This window comes from Barbus barbus (assembly GCF_936440315.1).
Source record: "Barbus barbus genome assembly, chromosome: 19".
Taxonomy (NCBI): Eukaryota; Metazoa; Chordata; class Actinopteri; order Cypriniformes; family Cyprinidae; genus Barbus; species Barbus barbus.
Window position 1 is genome coordinate 13,852,168 of NC_136747.1, and position 22,395 is coordinate 13,874,562.

Consider the following 22,395-nt stretch of genomic DNA (forward strand, 5'->3'; position numbering starts at 1 on the left):
ATGTTAGTTTTGGGATACATTATGTTGAAAATCTTTTCATCGAGTTGATTTAAGTCTTTTTTTAGATTTCATGTAGTTTCCATAATGAAGGTGCTTCAGACACCACAACAAACATTTTAGTTATGGATTTCAATGAAAACAAGCTTTAGTGTTCAATGAAGCCCAAAATAAATGTGTAAACTGTGTGAAAATACAATATCGCAATCACAGACATTTCTCAAAGGACCTTATATGTTGACCAAAAATCAGCAGGTAATATTCTCTGAAACTTTTGCAAAAGAGAAAAACAAATTACAATACAATTTTTTATTACAAATTCATTCATTTCCATGAAGCACACATTTTAAGTGACTTACTGAGGGAAAATAATGACCTTTCACGCCGGTGTATAGTATTCGATATTTAACAAATGTAAGTACTGCTCTGCTTTTTTGAGCTCAGAGATCATGACAAAAAGGATCAAGCTAGCTGTGCAAGTTTAGCTCATTAAAAGTAACAGGCTAATCTCCATCTAATAATCACCTCAACATCTGTCAGCAATAGCTCGCATTTGGAAACACCACCTGCTTCAAAGACCAGGCCCATATGAACAGCAACCACCTGACAAGCACAAGCTATTTTCCATTTCACTGTTTCCTTTCAGGCTTTTTGCCCATTTTATCATTGAGATCATAAAATGGGCACAGAGTATGTTGTGAAACAATAAGCAGATTTATCAGTTATGAACATGAACTAGATTAAAGGTTGAATTAGCAGAGAAGCGGCCCTGCTCTGCCAATTGAACAGATTTTGAGAGATAGTGACACAATGATTCACTCCAACAAAGAACCTAGAGTGAATCAAATGAAAATAGCAAGTCATTTATGCACAGCATTTGCTCACTCTCACTCTTGTGTGTTCAGGGTCAATGGCAGCGCTGCTACGCCAGACGGATTGGAGTGTGCTTGTTCTACATTGTCAGCTGCCTGGTTGTGGTTGTTATGAGAATACAGAACAGCACATCCCTGAAAAGAAAAAAATGATATCATTTGCTGAAAAAATTACCATTAATTAGTGGGCTTTCTCAGAAAGTGTTGATATGAACTTGATGTTTTTAATTTAGTTCAGTTGTCTTCCATAAAAGCTGGTGTACTATAGTTTGCTGTGTTTTGAGAATAATGCTGATATTTAATTTACTGTACACAAACATGTGCTTAACTCTCTCATTTCCTTTCCGTCCCTCTCTCCATAGTTGACTCCGGTGCAGCCCTGTCGCGCCCACAGCGCCCCCTCTCGGCCCGGACGGCCCACCATGCCCCGGCCATGAAGGGCTACCAGGTGAGTCGCAGTCTGTCGCAACATTCCTCTGGGCCTTGCTACTGCATGCCTGAGGACGGCGACACTGCACGGGACTATATGCACCACCCTGACCACTACCAGGGGCACAATGACCACCCCTACTACCCGCCTGGTGGGCCCCCTGAACCATTGGCCATGGTCCCATCTGGTGGAGGCACTTTCCCTCGCTCACACCCCAGTCAGCCACAGCCCTATGACTCCACCTGTGAAGAGTGTTTATCCTCTACAGGGCATGGGCATGGGCATGGGCATGGGCAAGGGGGAAAGATGCACCGTATCCCATCAAACCTTCTGGATCAGTTCGAGAAACAGTTGCCCTTCCATCCAGATGGCTTCCACACCCTGCAATACCAACGCACAGCCAGTGGGGAACAACGCAGCGAGAGTCCAAGTCGCATAAGGCATCTGGTGAACTCTGTCCAGCGTCTCTTCGCCAAGTCACATTCACTGGAGGCACCCTCTAAACGAGAGTTTAATGGCACCCGTGGGGGAGAGAACCGGGACAGAGATAGGGGGCACCGCAGTGGTGGTGAGGAAAGTGGCGGCCATCATTATTCAGGAACGCACCAGTCTCGTTCAGCCCGTCGGAACAAAAGCCGAGAACGAAGCAAAAGTGGAGACTCCCGCCAAGAGTCACGAAGCTCCCGCCACCGGAGCAAAACAGCTGGATGGTGGAGCTCCGATGACAACCTGGACAGTGACAGCAGCTTTTTGGTGGGTGCAAGTAGAGGGGGACGTGGGTATCCCACCGGACATGAAACCCTGGATGCTGCCATCCAGGAGCTTACCTTGAGGAAATCTAAGGGGCCACCTCCAGGAGAGTGCCTGGCTTGCACCAACATAGCCATGACAGGCGACAGTGGACACTCTCTGAAGAGGAGCACGTGGTCGGCCATGATGGTTAGTCAGGCTAAAGAGGTCTATCCATCTTCCCGTGGAGCAGGAGCTGGAGGTGGATATGAGAAGGCATTGGTTCCTCTAGATTCCAAAATGAAGGAACGATCACTCCACTATCTGCAGGCAAGTTCTATCTGTCCGTCCGTCTGTCTGTCTGTCTGTCTGTCTGTCTGTCTGTCTGTCTGTCTGTCTGTCTGTCTATCTATCTATCTATCTATCTATCTATCTATCTATCTATCTATCTATCTATCTATCTATCTATCTATCTATCTATCTATCTATCTCAGGGGTGGAGAACGTTGATCCTGGAGGGCCACTCTCCTGCAGAGTTTAGTTACAACCCTGAAAAACCCTAGAAAAAAAAAAACATAACTGTATCCTGAAGACCTTGATTATCTGGTTCAGGTGTGTTTAATTAGGGTTGGAGCTAAACTCTGCAGGGACACCAGCCCTCTAGGATCAACGTTCCCCACCCCTGATCGATCTATCTATCCATCCATCCATCCGACTAAAAAGGCATTGTCAATTCAATTCTGAATTGCATACAACCCCCAGTATGTAAATGAGACAAACTTTTACAACATGTGAGCCCATTTTCAAGTCAGTGCAGTGATCCCAAATTGGCTCCCACTGAGATCTCAATATTTATGTGGCGTCTCTGTTCTCAAATACACTCAGTCTGCTGTCCTTCTTGACTTGCAGATTAATTTCATTGTCAAAAGAATTAATCTGCCTGCAGAGATGGGGATCGGCACTAAATGACAATTTCTGTGAGTGAAAGAAAAAAATAACTTGATAATTATGTTTGTTATCAGCTGCTAGCTGTGAAGAATGGAGGCTGATGCTATTTCCAGCCTCTGTCAGCTCAGTGTGAAAGGGTGAAAAACAGCTTTGTAGGATACAGGAAAACAACACATTAACCCTTGGCCTTCACAAAACACTGTGAACACTCACAAACGCTGCTATTGATATCAGCAGCAAGCTGTGTGCTCCATTTCTCCTACTCATCTGCTCAATTGCACACACAACACTGACATCCTGCTTTGTGAAATCAAGTATACGAGAATACAGGATGCTTCTTAGCATCATAATTCAGCATTATTGGTGTCATGTGTGGCTACCTATATGGTTTAAAGGGGTCATGAACTGAGAAATCTAAATGCCCATGATCTTTTGTCATATAAGAGGTCATTGTACTGTAAAAACATCCTGTAAGTTTCAGAACACGAAATTTTCTTGTTAGTCTAAAAACATCTTATATTGAAGCCAATAAGCCAAAAACGACAGGTTGTGGAATGTGCACTTTATGATATAATAGTGTGGCTAAACACTGCCTCCACAGAAGATCACTGCCTGTTTAGCCCCGTCCACAGATTCATGTATGTAGTGTAAATAACGAGAGAGTCAAATGCAGGTCTACGCAGAAACCAAACAATAAAGATGCTCTGAAGACAACAGGACAACAGTTGTGCAAAACAGTTTTTGCATCGCCTTCTGATCCCAACATTAGGAAAGAGTGGATGAACTTTATTTTTAAGGACGTTCCAAACTGCGTCAGTAAGAACTTGGTCCTTTGTTCACTTTTTTCACATTTTACCACACATTTGTTTACAAACAAAGCATATTCGAAACAGGATTTTCATAAAGATTGAAATTAAAAGACGATACTGTGCCAGCTATATTGGATCCGATGGTAATGTTGCAACCCAAGTGTGAGTAACTTGTTTTTATTACATGGTCACTATTGGTTTGACTGTTATTAGATTGTTTGATATATGTAGATATTGATAAGATTTTGAGTTTTTATTAAACCTATGAATGAATGTATGAATGAATACTCTGACGCTATTACTGACCATGGTATTACCACATACTTTTTGAATGTTTAGTTTTGAAATGATTTCAAATATGTCTCCAGCAATATATGCTGTTAAAAACACAACTTCAGAAAACACATTACAATGACACACACTGACAACTGGAAGTCCTGTCCTGAGCAGTACTGTATGCCCTGCTGTTTCCTTGATGAATGAGCAGCAGCACATAGTATAATTGGACTCAATTATTGTTTTCCTTTCTGTCTTTCTCTTTCTTCTCACACATATACTGTTAGGCTGTTAGACTCACCCACTGTGAACACATCTAGACACGCTACCACTAGTGTTGTTTTTGGCAGCCTGTTTCAATTTTAGTTTTAGTCTAGTCTTTGTGTGAAGCTGTCATTTTAGTTTTTATTAGTTTTAGTCATGTTCATACTCTTTTTAGTCTAGTCAAGTTTGTCAACTAAAAGTCTGAGCATTTTAGTCTTATTTTAGTCAGAATTATCCATGACTCTTTTCGTCTAGTTTTAGTCGACGAAAACTGATGACATTTAGTCTAGTTTATTAGTTAGTAAAGTTGTATTTTAGTCTCTTTTTAGTAATTCTATTTGACCCAGTCAATTGAACAATTTGTGTAACAATTGAAACATGAAGAAACAGAACAAACTGAGACAGACTAAATCCAGAAGAACTGTGGCAACATTTCCAAGATGCTTCAAGAAACCTACCTGCAAAGCTACGGTACAGTTAAAAGTTTTAGGCACTTGTGTAAAAATACTGTAAAATGAGGATGCTGTCAAAAATAATGCCATAAATAGATTTTCTTTATCAATTAACTTCTATTAACTAAATTAAATCAACATCCTTTGCGTTTAAAGCAGCTTTCTCCCTCGGTGCACTTGTGCATAGTATTTCAGGTAGCTTTGCAGGTAGGTTTCTTGAAGCATCTTGGAGATGTTGCCACAGTTCTTCTGGATTTAGTCTGTCTCAGTTTGTTCTGTTTCTTCATGTCATTCCAGACAGACTGGGTGATGATGAGATCAGATCTCTGTGTGGAGCACTGGCTGTTGTCAGACTCCTTGCGCAAACAAAAATCTCACTGGATTATTACAATTAATGGAAAGATTTATGTTTGGAAATGTAAACTGATATTTCCTATTGAAAATACAGGATAAGATAGAAATAACTGACTTAAAACCACTTTTAGCTGGTGAAAATACTAGTGTTCTAATCATTTTGGCCACCACTGTATATAAAGGTATAAACATTTGACATTGAAGAAAAGAAAATATCAGGCTTTGTAGGGGAAGTGGTATGTCAAATAGCTTGTGGCCTTTTGGTTATCATTTTTGTTGCATTCATGCTATGTCGCATCATGCCTGAACTTCAAACACCTGGTGCTCAACGAAAAGAAGACCCATTTCAGAACAGTACAGACTGAGTTGCAGCTGTGAGAAAGCACAATACGCATCAGGTGCATCGCATCTCATGGCTGCGCTGTCCCCGGGCACTTCAGTGGGAGAGAGAGAAAAGTCAGTGCTTTGTGACGGACATAACCAACTGTGCTGTCTCTTGCACTCTCTGCTATTGTTGCTCAGGGTGACAGGAACGTACACAGAGGTCTTGCCCTGACACTAATTTAACTTCCTGTAATATTAGCACTTGCAAGCTCCAATTACACAGAACATCAGCTTCACCCTGATAGAAACACATCTGCTCAGTCGCCACTATTGTTTAGATAATTTGTCACAGAGAGACAACCAGTCAACTTTCAACAAAATGGTTACTGTGTAGCTACATCCTGTACACTGTCATAGCCAGCAGTGTTGGAGAGGAAATAACTATAAGTAGCAACATGGCTAACTAAACTACGTTATTCAGTTGCATGGCAGCACCTCAGTTTTCTTTTTTAAACATCACAGATTTTCTAGTAGCAAGCTAATTTTTCTAATGAGTTGCAGTGCGTAGCATAACAGTCACTATATTGCTGTTGTTGTTCACATTGTGTTGAACAATACAAGATGATAATCAAAGATGCTTTCCTAAAAATAAAAAAAATAAACACTTTCTCTATATGTTGAGAAGTCCAAATCATTTTAGAGAATTTGTTTTAAGGATTCACGATTAATCTGATTGTCCCTACACTTTTTTATTTATTTATTTTTATAGTAAAACTGTTTTTAGATATTTTAGATTTTTTTTTCTATAATTTTATCATGTAGTATTTAGTATATTCAGTGCAAATTTAGTGAATTATTACAATCAGAATAGAGATTGCCACCTTAAAATCTGTTTCTGTGCCAGATACTGTATGACCGGACTAGTCTAATAAGTTAGTCATCTTTTTTAGTTACTTTAAGTTAATTTAAGACTGGTCATAACTTATTTAATTTGGTTAAATAAAAAAATGTACATTAGTCTAAGTTGAACCAGAAAAAAACAAGACTGATTACTCCTTGGCTAACTGCTATGTTAAGCAGAACTAGTTCTACTGGTTCTACATCAGAACGCCGGCTCCTGTGTCATGATACTCTCGTGAACGTGCATCGAAGATTGACACAGAAAAGAAGAAATTGTTGAATAAAGCCATGATTTTTGTTTACTTTGCACACAAAAATATTCTTGTAGCTTCATAAAATTACATTTCTTTTATGTTCCACAGAAGAAAGAAAAGTATACAATTTAAGTACAACATCAAGATGAGTGAATGAATACAGAATTGTCATTTTTGGGTGAACTCTACCTTTAAATTAAAATTCTGTCATTATTTGCTCACCTGCACATTACTCATTTCACCACATGATGTTATTTTTAGTGATCTATTCGTTTAAAATGGTCAGAAGGAGGCCAATTATGTCAGAGTTATGCAAGGAAAATGATATGACATTAACAGTGACATTAAATGTACGTCTTTGCAGGAACAAATATTTTTCTGCTGCATTAAAAGAACAAAATGGAAGTCTGAGGAAAAATATAACAATGGAGACACTCAAACCAAGGATTAGAAAAAATCCACGATCGGCTTGTCCAGAAGAGGCCAATTGAACTCCTGATTCAAAATTATGTTTGTGTATTGGTGTGTTTTTGTGTTAGTACATGTGTGTATTAGAAGGAAGATAGGAGGGGGTGGAGCCAAGAGAAACAGAGATAGATAGAGAGATCAATTAATTCATCATTCATCATTCTTTGAAAGAGATAATCTTTAAGTACCCCACTGAGTGGTCAATTGATAGATAAGGTGTTCCTTATCTTGTGTGTGTGAGCACAAGTGCATCTCCCCTTGGTCATTTGGTAGTGGGATTATCATCTTATGTCAGTGAAAGAAAGGGGTGAGAAAAGAAGTATAAAGCCGTCTTTTGAGGCACAATCTTCCATTGTTATATATTTGTCTATATTTTTCTGCATGCACTGCCTCTTTGTACAAAACAACCCTGATACCTCCATACCTTCAATCTTAAAGGGTTAGTTCACTCAAAAATGAATATAATTCTGCAATTATTTACTCACCCAAGTTGTTCCAAATCTGTATGACTTTCTTTTTTTTCTGAGCACAAAAGACAATATTTTGAAGAATGTTGGTAACCAAAACAGTTGACAATAGCCATAATATAGAGGGGGAAAAAAACAACCTCATACAGGTTTGGAACAGATTGAGGTTGAATAAATGATTAAATGATTTTTAGATGTTTTATTTAATTCAATATTTTTGCATACAGTGAAAACTGAATGATTAATAAATAAATAACAGAGAATATGTATACAATAAAACAGTAAGGACTGCAAGTTTAAGAGGAAACATCCTTTTATTAAACACAGAAAACACTGAAACTGCGCCCATCTCGTCTTGCCCTGAATTGAAAGAGTTGTTGGTTCTGGTATTAAATGTGTAGCCATCCTACAGTGGCTGTATAGCTTGTAAGACACCAATTTTTATTTTATGTGTTCAAAATATGTGACAGAGAGCAAATGCAGAGGCAAAAAACAGCAATAATACGCAGCGATGCTATCGTATAAGGACATGGCTCTGGAGAACAGAGTTCATGAAAATAAATAATCTTGCCTCTCCCCTCCATAACCTGCTATCTGCCCACATCTGTGCTCTGTCCATGCCCCAGCCGAGGGGCAGCTCTTGAGTGTGATGACAGCTCTAATGTACAGCTGGTGCCTTTCATCCCCGTCAGCCAATCAGATTTCATTTTACTCAGCTGCCCTCAGTTCAACCCTGCATTCTCTCTGGTTGTGCAGTGGCCAGAAAGGCACAACTCTAACAAGATCATTTTTTCTGATATACATAAACCTTTAGTTGCAGAATCATTGCATTTTGTTTCATATCAATGATATATAGCTCTACGACAGTAAGTTTAGGTCCTCAAAATTAGCACTTGGATTTTTCACTCTTTGAATCACTCCAGACAATCTGTGAATTAGTGATGAAGTTGACTCTTCCTACAAGTTACATTGATACACCAGTAGGTGGAGACAAGTGACTTTCTTATTGAGTGAGTCATTGAAACGTTAACTTTTTTCATTCGATCAAAGCATTGATTCATTCTGGTCCAAAACTTCATTCACTGAATCATACACTCTGATTTGTTCAAAAACACAGATATATTTAAAAATTAAACAACTGACTTTCTGAATGAATCAGTGAATCATTCTCTGAAACTATTTAAGCAGATTTGCTCGATTCAAAGAAACTGTAGATGTTGTGTCTAAAATGTAAGTTTCTCAGTATTAGCTTTTTGAGTAAATGTACACAAATATATAATATATATATATATACCTCATCCCTCATCAGTTTCATAAGTAAAGACCATGTTGACAGCAAGTTGTGTGTGTCTCTTGTAGGTTCCCTCAGATGACTGGTGTGGTGGTCCATCTGACAGTGGTGGGGAGATCCCTTGCAGACGTATGCGTAGTGGCAGCTACATCAAGGCTATGGGGGATGACGACAGCGTTGACTCAGACACCAGCCCCAAAGCTTCACCCAAATCAGCCCTCATTGCCCAGAGAGATGCCTTCCGCCGCTCCGTCAGCATGGACCAGCGCTCCTCCACTGCATCCAAGTCAGCTGTCACTTGGTTTTCAGTTTTCAGACTGACCATTTTGTGTTGCTATTTTGAGATTTGTATTTTGCACTATTAAAAAGTAGCATATTGGACTACCATGTAAAACCAATAGTACATGAAAATGGTAAGGTATATGGGTGTACCAAGGTAATTCCATTTGGTACATCATTGTACAATGGTACCGCAACTGTACATAAGGATTGAGTGGTGTATGTGTTTTGCTTTATGGGACTGGGAAGTGAAATCTGGGGATTTAACGGTGTACTCTTATTCTCAGGTACTCATGTAAACAGTGTACAGACGTCTACCCGAACAGTCGAACCACACCTAAAGGCCACGCTCGTTCCCGTAGCGCCACACGCTCTCTGACCTGCGCTCAGGTATAACCATACAGTGTTCACATTACATGTAGTTAGTTTTCCAAGTTATTTTAATGATTTATTTTCTTACAATAATCATTAAAACCAAAAGTATTATGAATGTTGTAATGCATTGCTAGGGTGTTCTACTGGTTGGTTTGGCATAACTAGGAGTTGGCTTGAGAGTTCAGGGCCTCATTTATAAAGCGTGCGTATGCTCAGATTTGATTTTAGTGTGTGTACGCTTAAATCCACGCCAACGCTCATGTTTGTAGAAACTAGCTTTGACGTGGAAAAGTGCTTAGCGTCACGTCAGGATCTGAGCAGATGTATGGACTTTTTCTTGTTCGAGTACTGCAAGTTTTTGAAAATGTAAGCTGTTCTAAATGAAAGAATATGGATGATGACTGGTGATCTTTTACATGATAATGATATTAATTAGGAGTCGTTTGCAAGGCAGAGGGCTGAAACCATTTGCGATTCCTAGATTTCACATCTGAAAGAGACGCGTACTTGCGTTTTCTGTACGTACAGTCATTTTAGGAATCACACGTGCATATTTGAGAGATGATCGTAAGATCAATTTTAGGATGGTTTCTGTGCTACATTTTATAAATGTGGCCCCTGGTGATCGCTAAGACATCTTGCTAGTTGCTAGGGCATAACTATGCAGTTATAAAACAGTTCTGGGTAGTTACTAGAGCATGCGGTCACGTTCAGCATTTACATATCATTCATCAACTGAACAGTTGCATGAACAGTCCTTGCTGAAACATCTGGACTTCAGCCTTCAATAAAACCTAGTCGTTGTATGTTTTAGCTGAGTGACACTCTGAACCTGTTTGGGGAAATGGAATCACAGGCTGTCGAGGCACTGGACCTACCCGGATTCTTCCGCACCCGCAGTCACAGCTACGTACGGGCTATCCAAGCCGGCTGCTCCCAGGACGATGACTGCCTGTCTGTCTTTTCCATGTCTGGCCCACAGGGGAGCATGAAGGGCGAAGCAGGTGAGTCATCAGCATGTGTTTATGTATGTGTGGGTATACCTAGTCTCCATGGTGTCACAGGGATTAGATTAGTGACTTAATGAGTTTTTGGATCAGTCTCACAGGAATTGCCGGAGAAACAAGCTTCAGCCAAGGGATTTAGATCAAAACTAACTGTTTTCCTTCTATCTTTACACTCTCTCTGTAAGCAAATGTTAGATTGTAAACACTTTAAAATGCTCAAATTCCCATGAGACGTCTGTCTCCTTGACTGTCCCTTGGGTTGTAGTCAAGATTATGGTCGTAGTGTTAATCTTGTCAGTGAATTACTGAAATGAATGAATATGACAAAATCCAACAGACAGGACAAAAGCCAAACAACAAAAAGTCTATGTAAAAATGAACACTGTATGGTCGCAATTGCAATCTCAATTTATTCCCTCTCTCACTAACATGTGGATGACTTTGTCTTTTTCCCCACTGTCCTTTATTCTCTCGTTTAGAGAAGAGAATCTCACAGGAGATTTATTAAAGCTCTTGTGAAGTGTCAAAAGCATCCATCTGCAGTTTCCCAAGGCAACACTCATGACACACACCGGAGTGTGAGTGTTTTTAAGAGAGAGGGATGAGGAGAGGACAAGAGAGATGGAAGGAGGGCTTAGGCATGCTTTTTTAAAACTCCTTTAATCTCTGAGTGTGTCCCTCTGAATTTCATGTCTCCATTCTCAAGAGCTAGTGAATGCGTCTTTGTGTGAGCGGATGTTACTTAAGCCATGAGGATGTGTCTAAAGCTTTTGAATGATAATACTCGAATGGGGATTTTAAGATATAATGTAAATATGTATATTTCTGTTTCTGTCTTCTGTACAGAGAATACATTTGCATATATCTGTATGTGTTCTCACAATTCTGTCTTTGCTGTAAAATGTATCTATCTATCTATCTATCTATCTATCTATCTATCTATCTATCTATCTATCTATCTATCTATCTATCTATCTATCTATCTATCTATCTATCTCAGACGTAGTATGATATCATCTATGATATTATATGATAATATCTGCAACTTTTTTTTTTTTTTTTTTACAATTGCTAGGACACCTTTCTCTACACTTGGGACACCTTTTCGAAACTCTTCATCCAGTTGTCCTTGAAAATTTTCAGCTTGTCAGTTAATTTCACATCCAAAATGCATTGAAACTACCAAAACACATCATTATTCCATAACCTTGAAAAAGTTGACACAACACTGTCACTTTTAACACAGTGACCCTAAAACACTAACAACAGGTAGCATTGGCTACTAATACTAATGAGGTCAGACTTTTAAATGTAGAAACCTACGGTCGTCACTAGCATTGTATTTTTTTTCTCTTGCATTACGGCCAAAAGAAAAACAAAAAGGGGGAAGGTTGATTTTACAAACAAAGCGTCCCTATAAATGTGCAACATTCTTGTTTTGGTTGTATTTTTAAATTGTACTGAAAACATTAGTGTTCGTGTTGGTTTGTGTGTCCATCTTTTTCTTGCCTACAAAAATGTGCCTATACTTGATGCCTGTAGCAGGTTTGGTACTGTAAGTCCTTGCAACCTTTCCTCTGTTCTCCTTACTAATGATTTTCCTTCTTCAGCAGAAAGTTAACTTAACTCAAAGGAAGAGTATGTTTTATTCCTTCTGTGGCGACTGTTGAACAGCCCTTCATCTTTCAAATTAATGATACATTTGAATAGCAGTCTTAATAAAACCTTTATGTCTTTGTGGGTCTAGTGTTCCCATACAGGAAAGGACCCCCTCCTCTTCCCCCTCGCATGTCCAAGCCAATGATCTCTGTGACCGCTCAGAGCAGCACTGAGTCCACTCAGGACGCTTACTTCCAGAGTACAGGACAGCCCGCTCTGGTCCGGCCCAGACAGCACAGCAACTCTGTGGACCTGACAGAGAGCAGTGGGGGCCGTAGCTCCAGAGGTGGGCACTATCTTGGCGGGGGCACTGCGCGTGTCAGACAGAGCAGTAACTCCGCGGAGAGTCTGAACGGCAGAGCCCTTCAGAGCATCGCCTACCCTGGTGGACCTGGTCCAATGAAACCGAAACACAGCAGCTCAGCTGATAACCTTCTGGAGGGGCCCAGGGGATCTAGGGACCGCGCTGGAGGCAGCCTGGGAAAATCAGCCTCTCTGCCCCAGAACAGTATGTCCCTAGCTAAAGCTCTGACTGGAGGAGAGGAGTTCAAACAGGAAGGACGAGGGAGGAAGTGGAGGCCCTCTATTGCAGTGCAGGTATAAGAGGGGATAATCCCGTGAGAGATTCAGCCTGAATGATGTCTCTCTCTTGTGAAACATTTTGTTAAATGTCTCTCTTTGTGTTTTCCAGGTGGACAGCTCAGAGACGTTGTCTGACTCAGACCCAGAAGGCAAAGCGCTGAGAGAGGTGCACTCCATAGGGGTTCAGGTGGAGGATGACAAGAGGTAGATTTAGTTTGTTTCGTTTTTCATCTCTATATCCTATAACATTTTTGAAATGACATAAAATGGCACAGTTTTATAACCTGTGTTGATATATTTCCTAATGAGCGGCGGAGTATTGTAGGGCTCCATTTAATTTAAATTCCCAATAGATTTTCATTTACATAATAGCCATGAATCATGAGTTGCTACTTGCTATTGCTGGTTGGTGGCAGTTTGTATTAGTAGGAGGGATATTCTCATACTAGAGAGCATTTAATTAATTATTATAAATTTTTGTAATTTTTTACATTCTTGAGTGCAATGAGTCATCAGAATTTATTAGAGTAAATTTTAGTTATGTATAATAAATGTGTTACATTTGAGCATTTAAATATGGTTGGGAGCTGAAAACTGTTTCAAATGGTGTTCTTTGTGAGTAAATCAAACAGACACAACTAAATAATCAGTGCAGTTACTCACTGATATGACAATGTGTAGTTAAAGATACACATTATGGGTTTTGTCAGTAGCATTTTATAAATAATAATACAACATATTAACCATTATAGCTACTATTTTTTAGTGTATAATTTAGTCCAGTTAATTGATTGCATTTATACACCCTTTAAAAAAAATCATTAATAATTCTGTGTAAATGCAACTTTTTTGTTGAAACTCATCATTTGGTGAAGGATTTGTATTTATTTTTTCTTAATTTAATTTTATTTTATTTATTAAAAGTACTAAAAGAATCATTAAGTTGTTTACAATTCACATCCTATAGTAAATGTGTTAAATTTGGTCAAGATCTTCGGTAAACCTACATGTTAGAGAATTTGCATGTTGTTGGGACTATGCAGTTTAAGGTAATATTAATATTAAGTGTTGTTATATTAATTTAAGTGTTTGATTTTAAGGACATCTTTGTTTTGTACAATCACAAAAGTTGTACACTTCTTGATGCCCAATATAAAGTCTAAGCAGTTGAGAACCACTGCACAAACTTACAGATTAATTCAATCTAACAGATTCAGGACATAAGGTCATTGCACCCTGAGTGCGAAATTTTTGAACGTTAAAAAATAAATAGGTCTACGACCTCACGTTGTGTCAATCACGTTTGCACACTGTCTCCGAAACTTTCGTCCGTCAAAATAAATCCGGATCAGGTTCGATTTTATGCATTTTCGCATCCGTAGCATGCATTTTGATAGGAAAGGATGGGGAATATGAAAAAACGGAAAAATGCACGCAAAACTTTCGGACTCAGTGTGCAATGACCTTAAAAGCTACAGACGTGGACTAAAAGCTTTCATGGGCTCTTTCATTTTCTCTCTGATATTTGCATTTGTTCTCCTGATGTCAGGGGTGGTTGGTTTATTTCTGAGGTGGGGTGGAGTGTGAATGTGTCAGTGTTAGATGAGCAAGAGGTGCAGGTGCAATGTTCACACACACACAAGCAAGCGCACACACAGTGGGTGTACGTGCTAGGAACACAGAGTGAGGTGAGAGGGTATAATTAGGCAGCCATTACGCAATACGCCAAAACCTGTGAAATGATGTCACTCATCCACAAATGAGCTTAATATGCTTTGTGTCTTGTGATCATTACCCTTGTCTGCCTCTATTTTTTTTTTTTTTTTTTTTTGATTTAGCAGAAACAATGTTAGTTGGGAGTATTTTGGGTCATATTTTATGTATTTTTGGTATTGAGACATTAAAGGTTTCAGTACTATTAAAGGAAAAGTTCACCTAAAAATTTAAATTTGCTTTAAATGTACTCACCCTCAGGCCATTCAAGATGTAGATGTTTGTTTCTTCATCAGAACAGATTTGGAAAATGTAGCATTTTATTGGTGGATCCTCTGCAGTTGATATAAAAACATTTTATAAGTGGATCCTCAAAAGTTGATATAATAAAATCATAATAATCCACATGTACACAACACAACTCCATCAATTAATGTGTTGTGAAGTGAAAATCTCTGTGTTTTAACATTATTAATAAATCCATTATTAAGGTGTTTTATCTTTAAACCATCACTTCTGGCCAAAATACCAGTCCAAAATCATTCATAAGAGGACTTGCATTTTAGCCGGAAGCAGAGATTTGAAGTGAAAAAGCGTCATTATTGCATTTTACAAACACAGCTTCACAAGACATTACTTCTGGACTTGTGGACACCCATTCAATGCAGAGGATCCACTGGTGAGCAAGTGATGAAATGCTGAATTTCTCAAATTTTGTTCCGATGAAGAAACAAACTCATCTACATCTTGGATGGCCTGAAGGTAGGTAAATTTTCAGCATTTTTTGGGTGAATCATTCCTTTAACCTCAATCAACAGCATTTGTGGAATAATGTTGATTACCATTAAAAAAAAAATCCATGTATCCCTCGTTTTCTTACAGTTGTGGCACTCACAGTGGCACTCACATTTTGCTGCTTATTAATAGTTAGTAAGGTAATTGTTAAATTTAGGTATTGGGATTAGGGATGTAGAATAAGGTCATGTAGAATAAGGCATTAATATGTGCTTAAGTACTACTAATAAATGGCTAACATTCTAGTAACATGCATGTTAATAAAGCAACTAGTTAAGATACCTTAAAATAAAGTGTTACCAAAAATAATCATTTGCATTGAATTTTACGACTTGGTTAGTATGACAAAGCAACACCACATGACTATAAAAAAAAATATGATTGTGCCTGTTGGCATTTGTATCGTGATGCATCGTTTCTAGCATATTTGCATCGGTAAAAACTGATTTATTTATATATAATTATTATTAGATGTGCAAAAATTTTATTATTTAAAAAATTGACCAGTAATTTGTGACTAGTATGTTATATGTAGCTTGATTTCTCCTCTCCAAACTGTTTCTGAAACGCATTCTCTCTACTGCTGCTACATGAACATGATGCATCACAACACTACAGAGACCAACAAGGCATGTCCTAAAAGTCACACAGAATAAAAATTAACATTGCTGACTGTCTGAAAGAAATAAAAATAAAAGAAATAAAAGCGAACTATCTGTAACATATAGCAAGCATCATATTTTTTCCCATTGCATCGAATTGTGTTGAATCCAGAGATGGGTAGAGTACCCAAAAACTGTACTCAAGTAAAAGTAAAAGTACTTCTAGAAATATTTACTCAAGTAAAAGTAAAAGTAATAGTCTGAATAGTTACTTGAGTAAGAGTAAAAAAGTATCGGATAAAAAAAAAACTACTCAAGTAGTTAGTTACTAGTTACTTTGGATCATATAGGTACTGAATATAGTCTATTTTTATTTAGATATATAGATTACATTTATGTAATGTGTGTGTGTATACACACACACACACTGCCGTTCAATATATATATATTTTAATGTAATTTATTTCAGTGATGCAAATCAGAATTTTCATCAGCCTTTACCCCAGTCTTCAGAGTCATATAATAGAGCTAACGCGGGTTCCGCGGGTGTTCATTTCATACTCTGTGACAGCTTATTTAATGTATAAATTATACATTGTATTTAATGTAAGGTACATGTACAACAAACTGGTGATGTCATAGTGGTATCGTGGCCTATACCTGTGGAACAGTAGACAGCACACGCGGTGTTCATCTAATAAAAGATCTTTATATAGCTCTAGCAAACAAGCCTTTGCAGATTTGCTTTCAACTGACTGTAGATCCAAAGCCACGTCTTCAGCGCTCTTGATGTTCTTAAACTCTCTGTTATCTGAGTGAGAACCGCTTCATAGACTCAGCGCGTGCGGCAGGGAACTGAACGAATCATTCAAACTGATTCGCGAACCGATTCACTGGTTTGCCAACTGGTTTGATAAAGCCTTTAAACAGAATCGACTCAAAAGAATGAATCATTCGCGAATGGGCATCGTTCATTGCCCAGAGAAAAGTAGACGGCGCGTTTGGAATAAACTGAAGCATTTTTAACTTGGATTGCATTAAGATACAGTAACGAGAGGAGAGTCGCCCACAGTAACGAAGTAAAAGTACCGTTTTTTCTCTAAAAATATACTTGAGTAAGAGTAAAAGTACCCATTTTAAAATATACTCTAAAAGTATTAGTTACCCAAAAAATGTACTCAAGTAAATGTAACGAAGTAAATGTAACTCGTTACTACCCACCTCTGGTTGAATCAAATCGAAATCGGATCGCACTGCATTTTAATGGGGTGAATTGCATTGGTAGCTGCTATATGTTTAATGTATTGTATCATTGTCTATGCATCGAGATGTGTATCGCATCGGCCTCAGTTATGGAGATGCACATCCCTACTATACATCAATATTTCGTTCTACCTCTATTTGAGTTTAAATTGACCTATCGTTGTTTGTTCCAGACGAGCCCGTTTTAAACGCTCCAACAGTGTGACAGCAAGTGTCCAGGCTGATCTTGAGACGGAGGGTTTTGGTGGGCTGACAGTCCCCACTCAAGACAAGGGCCTGCAGTTCGGCTGCTCATTCCAGCGCCACTCGTCTGAACCAGAATCAGCTGGTCAGTTTGCAGAGTATCGCACAGTGCACACACAGGGCCAGTGGGCCTACCGTGAGGATTACCATAGCGGTTACACCAACGAGACTGGCCCTCCAGAACTGAGGGCCCTGCCCCGCTCCCACTCCCCTCTGCCCCCTGAGCGTGGAGTGGGAGGCTGGAGTGAGGGCCCGAGGAGCCTCCCTGATTCAGGCCGAGCCTCGCCCTGCTTACGAGATGGAGAGTTCTTCCTCCGGCTCCTGCAGTCAGAAGTGGAGAGGATGGAGGGATGGTGCCAGAACATGGAGAGAGAGGCAGAGACAAATGAACTGCCAGAAGAGGGTGAGTGAGGAATAGTTGGGGTAAATGTGACATGAGCTAAAAGGCCCAGAACATGAGTTTTCATTTATTTTATGGGTTCCTGAATCTGTAGTGTTTTACCCACAGAACAGTTCATTCTGTCTAAACGCTGTTTTTTGTTCCCTTGATTGGTTTGTTTTGTGGTTCAGTGTTGGAGCTTATCAGAGGAGCTGTCGGCAGTGCTCAGATGCTCATGTCACAGAGAGTCCAGCAGTTCTTCAGGATGTGCCAACAGAGTGTGGTGAGTGTTTTGAAACTGTCCTTACCTTTTTTTTAGAATCTATATAAACTATGTAGTACAATAATGTGATAAATACAATATAAATACAATAAATACGAAAACTATAACTAAAATGAATAGCCTATCCATTGGAAAGACACAGCTAAATAACTTAAAGTTGTGTAAATAGAAGAACTTTACTGTCCTTAACTATCTTCAAGTTTTATAATAAAAGAGATTTATTTATTTGTATAGCTTATTTATTTCTATACTTACCTTTATGTGACCTACTGTAAAAAAAAAAAAAAAAAAGAAATACAACGATAATGTGATCTACTTTAACTACCAAACAATAATAGAGGGGGTAAAACAAAAAGACACATGATGTTAAGAGTTCATCATAAATTTTACTTTTTTATTGTAAAATTACATATAATGTTAAACAATTTACAGTTTTTAACTGTATTGTATAAGATTTTTCCATTAGCTTTTGAATTATTCCAAAAATAAGCTTGTGGCCTAATGGTTAGAGAGTCGGACTTGTAATCCGAAGGTTGTGGGTTCGAGTCTCCGGCCGGCAGGGATTGTAGGTGGGGGGAGTGAATGTCCAGCGCTCTCTCCACCCTCAATACCGCACCGAACCCCCAACTGCTCCCCGGGCGCTGCAGCATAAAATGGCTGCCCACTGCTCCGGGTGTGTGTTCACGGTGTGTGTGTGTTCACTGCTGTGTGTGTGCACGTTGGATGGGTTAAATGCAGAGCACGAATTCCGAGTATGGGTCACCATACTTGGCTGAATGTCACTTCACTTATGATTCATACGTTTTCATCATCATAATCTTTACGAATGAACACAACTTTATTACATTTGGAAGTCTAAATACTAGGGCTGGGTAAAAAATATCGATTCTCCGATTTTAATCGATCTTCAGTTTAACGCAACGATATCGATTCGGGAAATCCCCGAATCGATTCTTAATGCGCGTGCTTCACGTAAGAGGATATGAATATTCACCTCTCGTCCTGAAGGTGTCACCATCTTTCGAATTGCTCCACTAAAAAAAACAACTGTGTGCACCCTATTATTAATGTAGATGTGTATTTCAGTAATAAACTTAAGTAGGAGAGTTTCAGTTACCAGCATTTATATCAAAATATGGATCCCATGTCTGCAAAACTAACATTTTAAATGAAATATTGATAGCTAATCGATATCGAATCGAAATCGAAACCATAAAAATAAGAATCGAATAGCAGAATTGGTCACAATACCCAGCCCTAAATACAATCTCCAGAAGTAAAAAGCTAAATGTAGACTATAAACCAGGGGGTTTCAAACTCGGTTCCTGGAGGGCCGGAGCCCTGCAGTGTTTAGATGCAACCCTAATTAAACACACATGATCCGGCTAATTAAGTCATTCAGGCTTATTTGAAAACTTGATGGTTTGTGTGTTAGAGCAGGGTTGGAACAAAACTGCAGGGCTGTGGCCATTCAGGAACTGAGTTTGACACCCCTGCTATAAACGAATTACACCATGGTCACATGACTTCAGTGTCACCACCATTAAGCTTCCAACAACCCTGACAGTTTTAGTTTGGATAGTTTGCAAGAGCATGATTATAAACACAAATGTGGCTTTAAAAGTGGACAAGTGCAAACATGAGCTTACCTGTTTAGCGTGACATACCCTGTTGAAAAAAACAGCATATGCTGGTTAGGTATGTTTTGAAGCATGGAAGCTGGTATGAGCTGGTTATAAGCTGATCATGTGCTGGTCCTAAGCAACTAGCTCTTGCTCAGGACCATCTTAAACCAGCTCAAACCAGCTGCTATGTTTCAAAACATACCTAACCAGCATGTGCTGTTTTTTTTTTTTCACTAGGGTAGTCCCATTTAGCCACTTAGCAACTGCCTTTTTCAAGTAAAAATAACAACTACATTACATTACTACTAAATAACATGCCCCCGGTTTCACAGACAAGGCTTAAACCTAGTCCTAGACTAAAATGTAAATCTGAGCTGTTTCAACTGAAAGAAATTTCCACTAACTGATCTAAAACATGTTAGTGCCTTTGTTTTGTCTTAAGATGCACACCAGTAATGCTTTTTTCTAAGGCATGTTTATAAAAATTACTTAAATGTCCTAATTTAACTATGGCCTAATCCTGATTTAGGCTAAGCCCTGTCTATGAAACCGGGCCATTATGTATTGTATGTCGTAGAATAAAATGTAAAATATCTTAGGCTTGTGTTTACCATAGACTTTATATCAGGCATTTAACCCCATTAAGACCATTAAAAAAAAAAAAACTCTGAATGTAACTAGAAGTGCTTAAATGCTAACTCGTTTCCAATTTCGGCCTACAAAAATATGCCATTCCTGCAACGCTCTATAATATCCCCCCTTTTCTCATAGGATCCTTCATCATACCCTCAGCCCAGCACTCAGGATCTGGCCAGTTATTGGGACCTCCTCCAGCTAGCCATCGAGGACGTCAGAGTGAAGTTTCAGGACCTCCAGCGGCTGAAAGACTCGGGCTGGAGATTACCTCCTGAGAAGAAGGTGAGAGTGGAGTTTCGCTCTGCTCAAGTCACTGCACAGCTCCACTCCAGTGCCAAAACAGCAGCAGGCAGGAGAACCGCCCATGTGCTGGGCCCCAGCAGCTCTCTGCCATTACACAAACACCTCAGCAAAAAAAGGAACTAAACTACAGGAAAAAAAGACATGCATGTTCTGGAATAACATCTGATTTACTGCCTAAGAGCTGTTCATTTGCTTTGAGATATTAAAGCCTAACAAATCTGTAACTAATTTCTCTGTTTTCTTTCTTTTTACTGTCTGCCGCTTCCACAATGTCATGTCTCATCCTAAATACACTAATCCAAATCATTCTTATGTTGCAACTTCATGGTGCTATCCCTTCTCCGTACATGTCCTGGTCTTCATCCTCTCTGGCATATCCTCTGCTTGTATGTGTGCGTTTTCGCTGTCTTTCCCTGCGTTCCCGTCCATCCCTGCATTGGCCATCCATGCTGTCACGCCACTCCCCTGCTCTTCCTCTCAGGAGGACAAGAAGGTTCCACCTCCATTACCAAAGAAGCCAGTCGGTGGCGTGACGGGCAGCCTGCGTGCCGACAGCACGACTGAGGCCGGAGGTATGCTAGTGGTCTCGCGGGGACGTAGCGTTCCCGAACGGGAGAAATCGCTGGATGTGGGTGACCGGCAAAAGCTGGAGACACGGCGCAGGCTGCTCCAGACCAAACGCTCAGCCTCTTTCCGTCAGAATTCTGCCACAGAGAGCGCTGACAGCATCGAGATCTACATCACAGAGGCTCAGACGAGACTCTGAGTCACTAGGACCCCTTCGGACCCACTTAAACAACCACTACAGCTCTTCTCTGGCTCTCTGCAATGACGTCCATGTTACAAAGCAGCCAGAGAGCGAGTGCAATTACTCACTTAAGTGTGATGGAAAAATGGAGATGGCTTACTAGTATGCTGCTGGTGTTTGGATGTGAGCTTACACATTTTATTTACATTTGTTTGTTGAGCAAGTATTGTTACTCTCAGAAAAAAGGGCTCAACCAGCACAATCAAGTGTTCCAAGATTGAGACTTTTGTAAGTCCACAAAATATATAAAAATGTTAGGACTGTTTTAATTAACCACGCCAATACATACGGGTGCAATATCATATATTAAGAGGATCTTATCTTGTTATTTTAAATGATAGACCTTGTTTTGATATAACCTTGGCTGTGTATGTGTTTCTTAACTGATCACACACAGTGTGGCGGATGTAGCCCCTTTCACTGTGACACAAGCACACTCTTGAGGCCAGAGTAGAGCAATGCGCCATGATGTAAATTTGGGCCTGAAACTGAATGTCATAGCAGTGCAGTGGTAAAACTCCTGAAAGCACCTTTTGCAGTATAGATAAATGCCTTTTTAAAGCCAGTTATCAAATTACCACAGGGATTCATCTCCCGTATAGTGCAATATCACTTTGTAATTGCAGTCAGGCTTCTCATCAGCCCAGTGTGAAGACACGCATCTTAAAGATGAGAGAAAAACAAACAACAGAAACATTCAAGCTCTGAGGCAAAAGCCACACTTCCTGAAACAGGACGGTCTACATCATAAGACTCTTCAGAAACAGGGGTGCAGAAGACGATCTTCAATTTCACACATGAAATTGAACACTGAAAAATGATCATTCAGAGAGGAGGGGAAGCATCTTGTTCATTTCACCCCCCTGCCTTTTTTTGTGTAACAAATGAAAGCCCCCTAACATGAAATCAATGTAGCTTCTACATTTTGCCTGAGTGAATTAATTTATTGCATTTTTTTTATTTTGCAGAAATTAAGAAATCAATCAAATCAATTTTTCTTCTGGTTCC

At 39.4% G+C, this 22,395-nt stretch overlaps 1 protein-coding gene across 1 annotated transcript; it reads left to right on the top strand.

The window, feature by feature from the left end:
• Nucleotides 1-1,245: 1,245 nt before the first annotated feature.
• LOC306885143 (disks large-associated protein 3-like) lies at nt 1,246-21,345 on the top strand (the record flags this gene model as incomplete). The annotated part of the gene is made up of 10 exons (XM_079441498.1): nt 1,246-2,358; nt 8,904-9,121; nt 9,402-9,504; nt 10,304-10,493; nt 12,244-12,752; nt 12,847-12,941; nt 17,284-17,756; nt 17,924-18,015; nt 20,412-20,558; nt 21,061-21,345. Exons 1-10 carry the CDS (start codon nt 1,303-1,305, stop codon nt 21,343-21,345), a joined length of 3,168 nt encoding a protein of 1,055 aa, XP_079297624.1. The 5' UTR covers nt 1,246-1,302.
• Between the last annotated feature and the right edge of the window lie 1,050 nt (nt 21,346-22,395).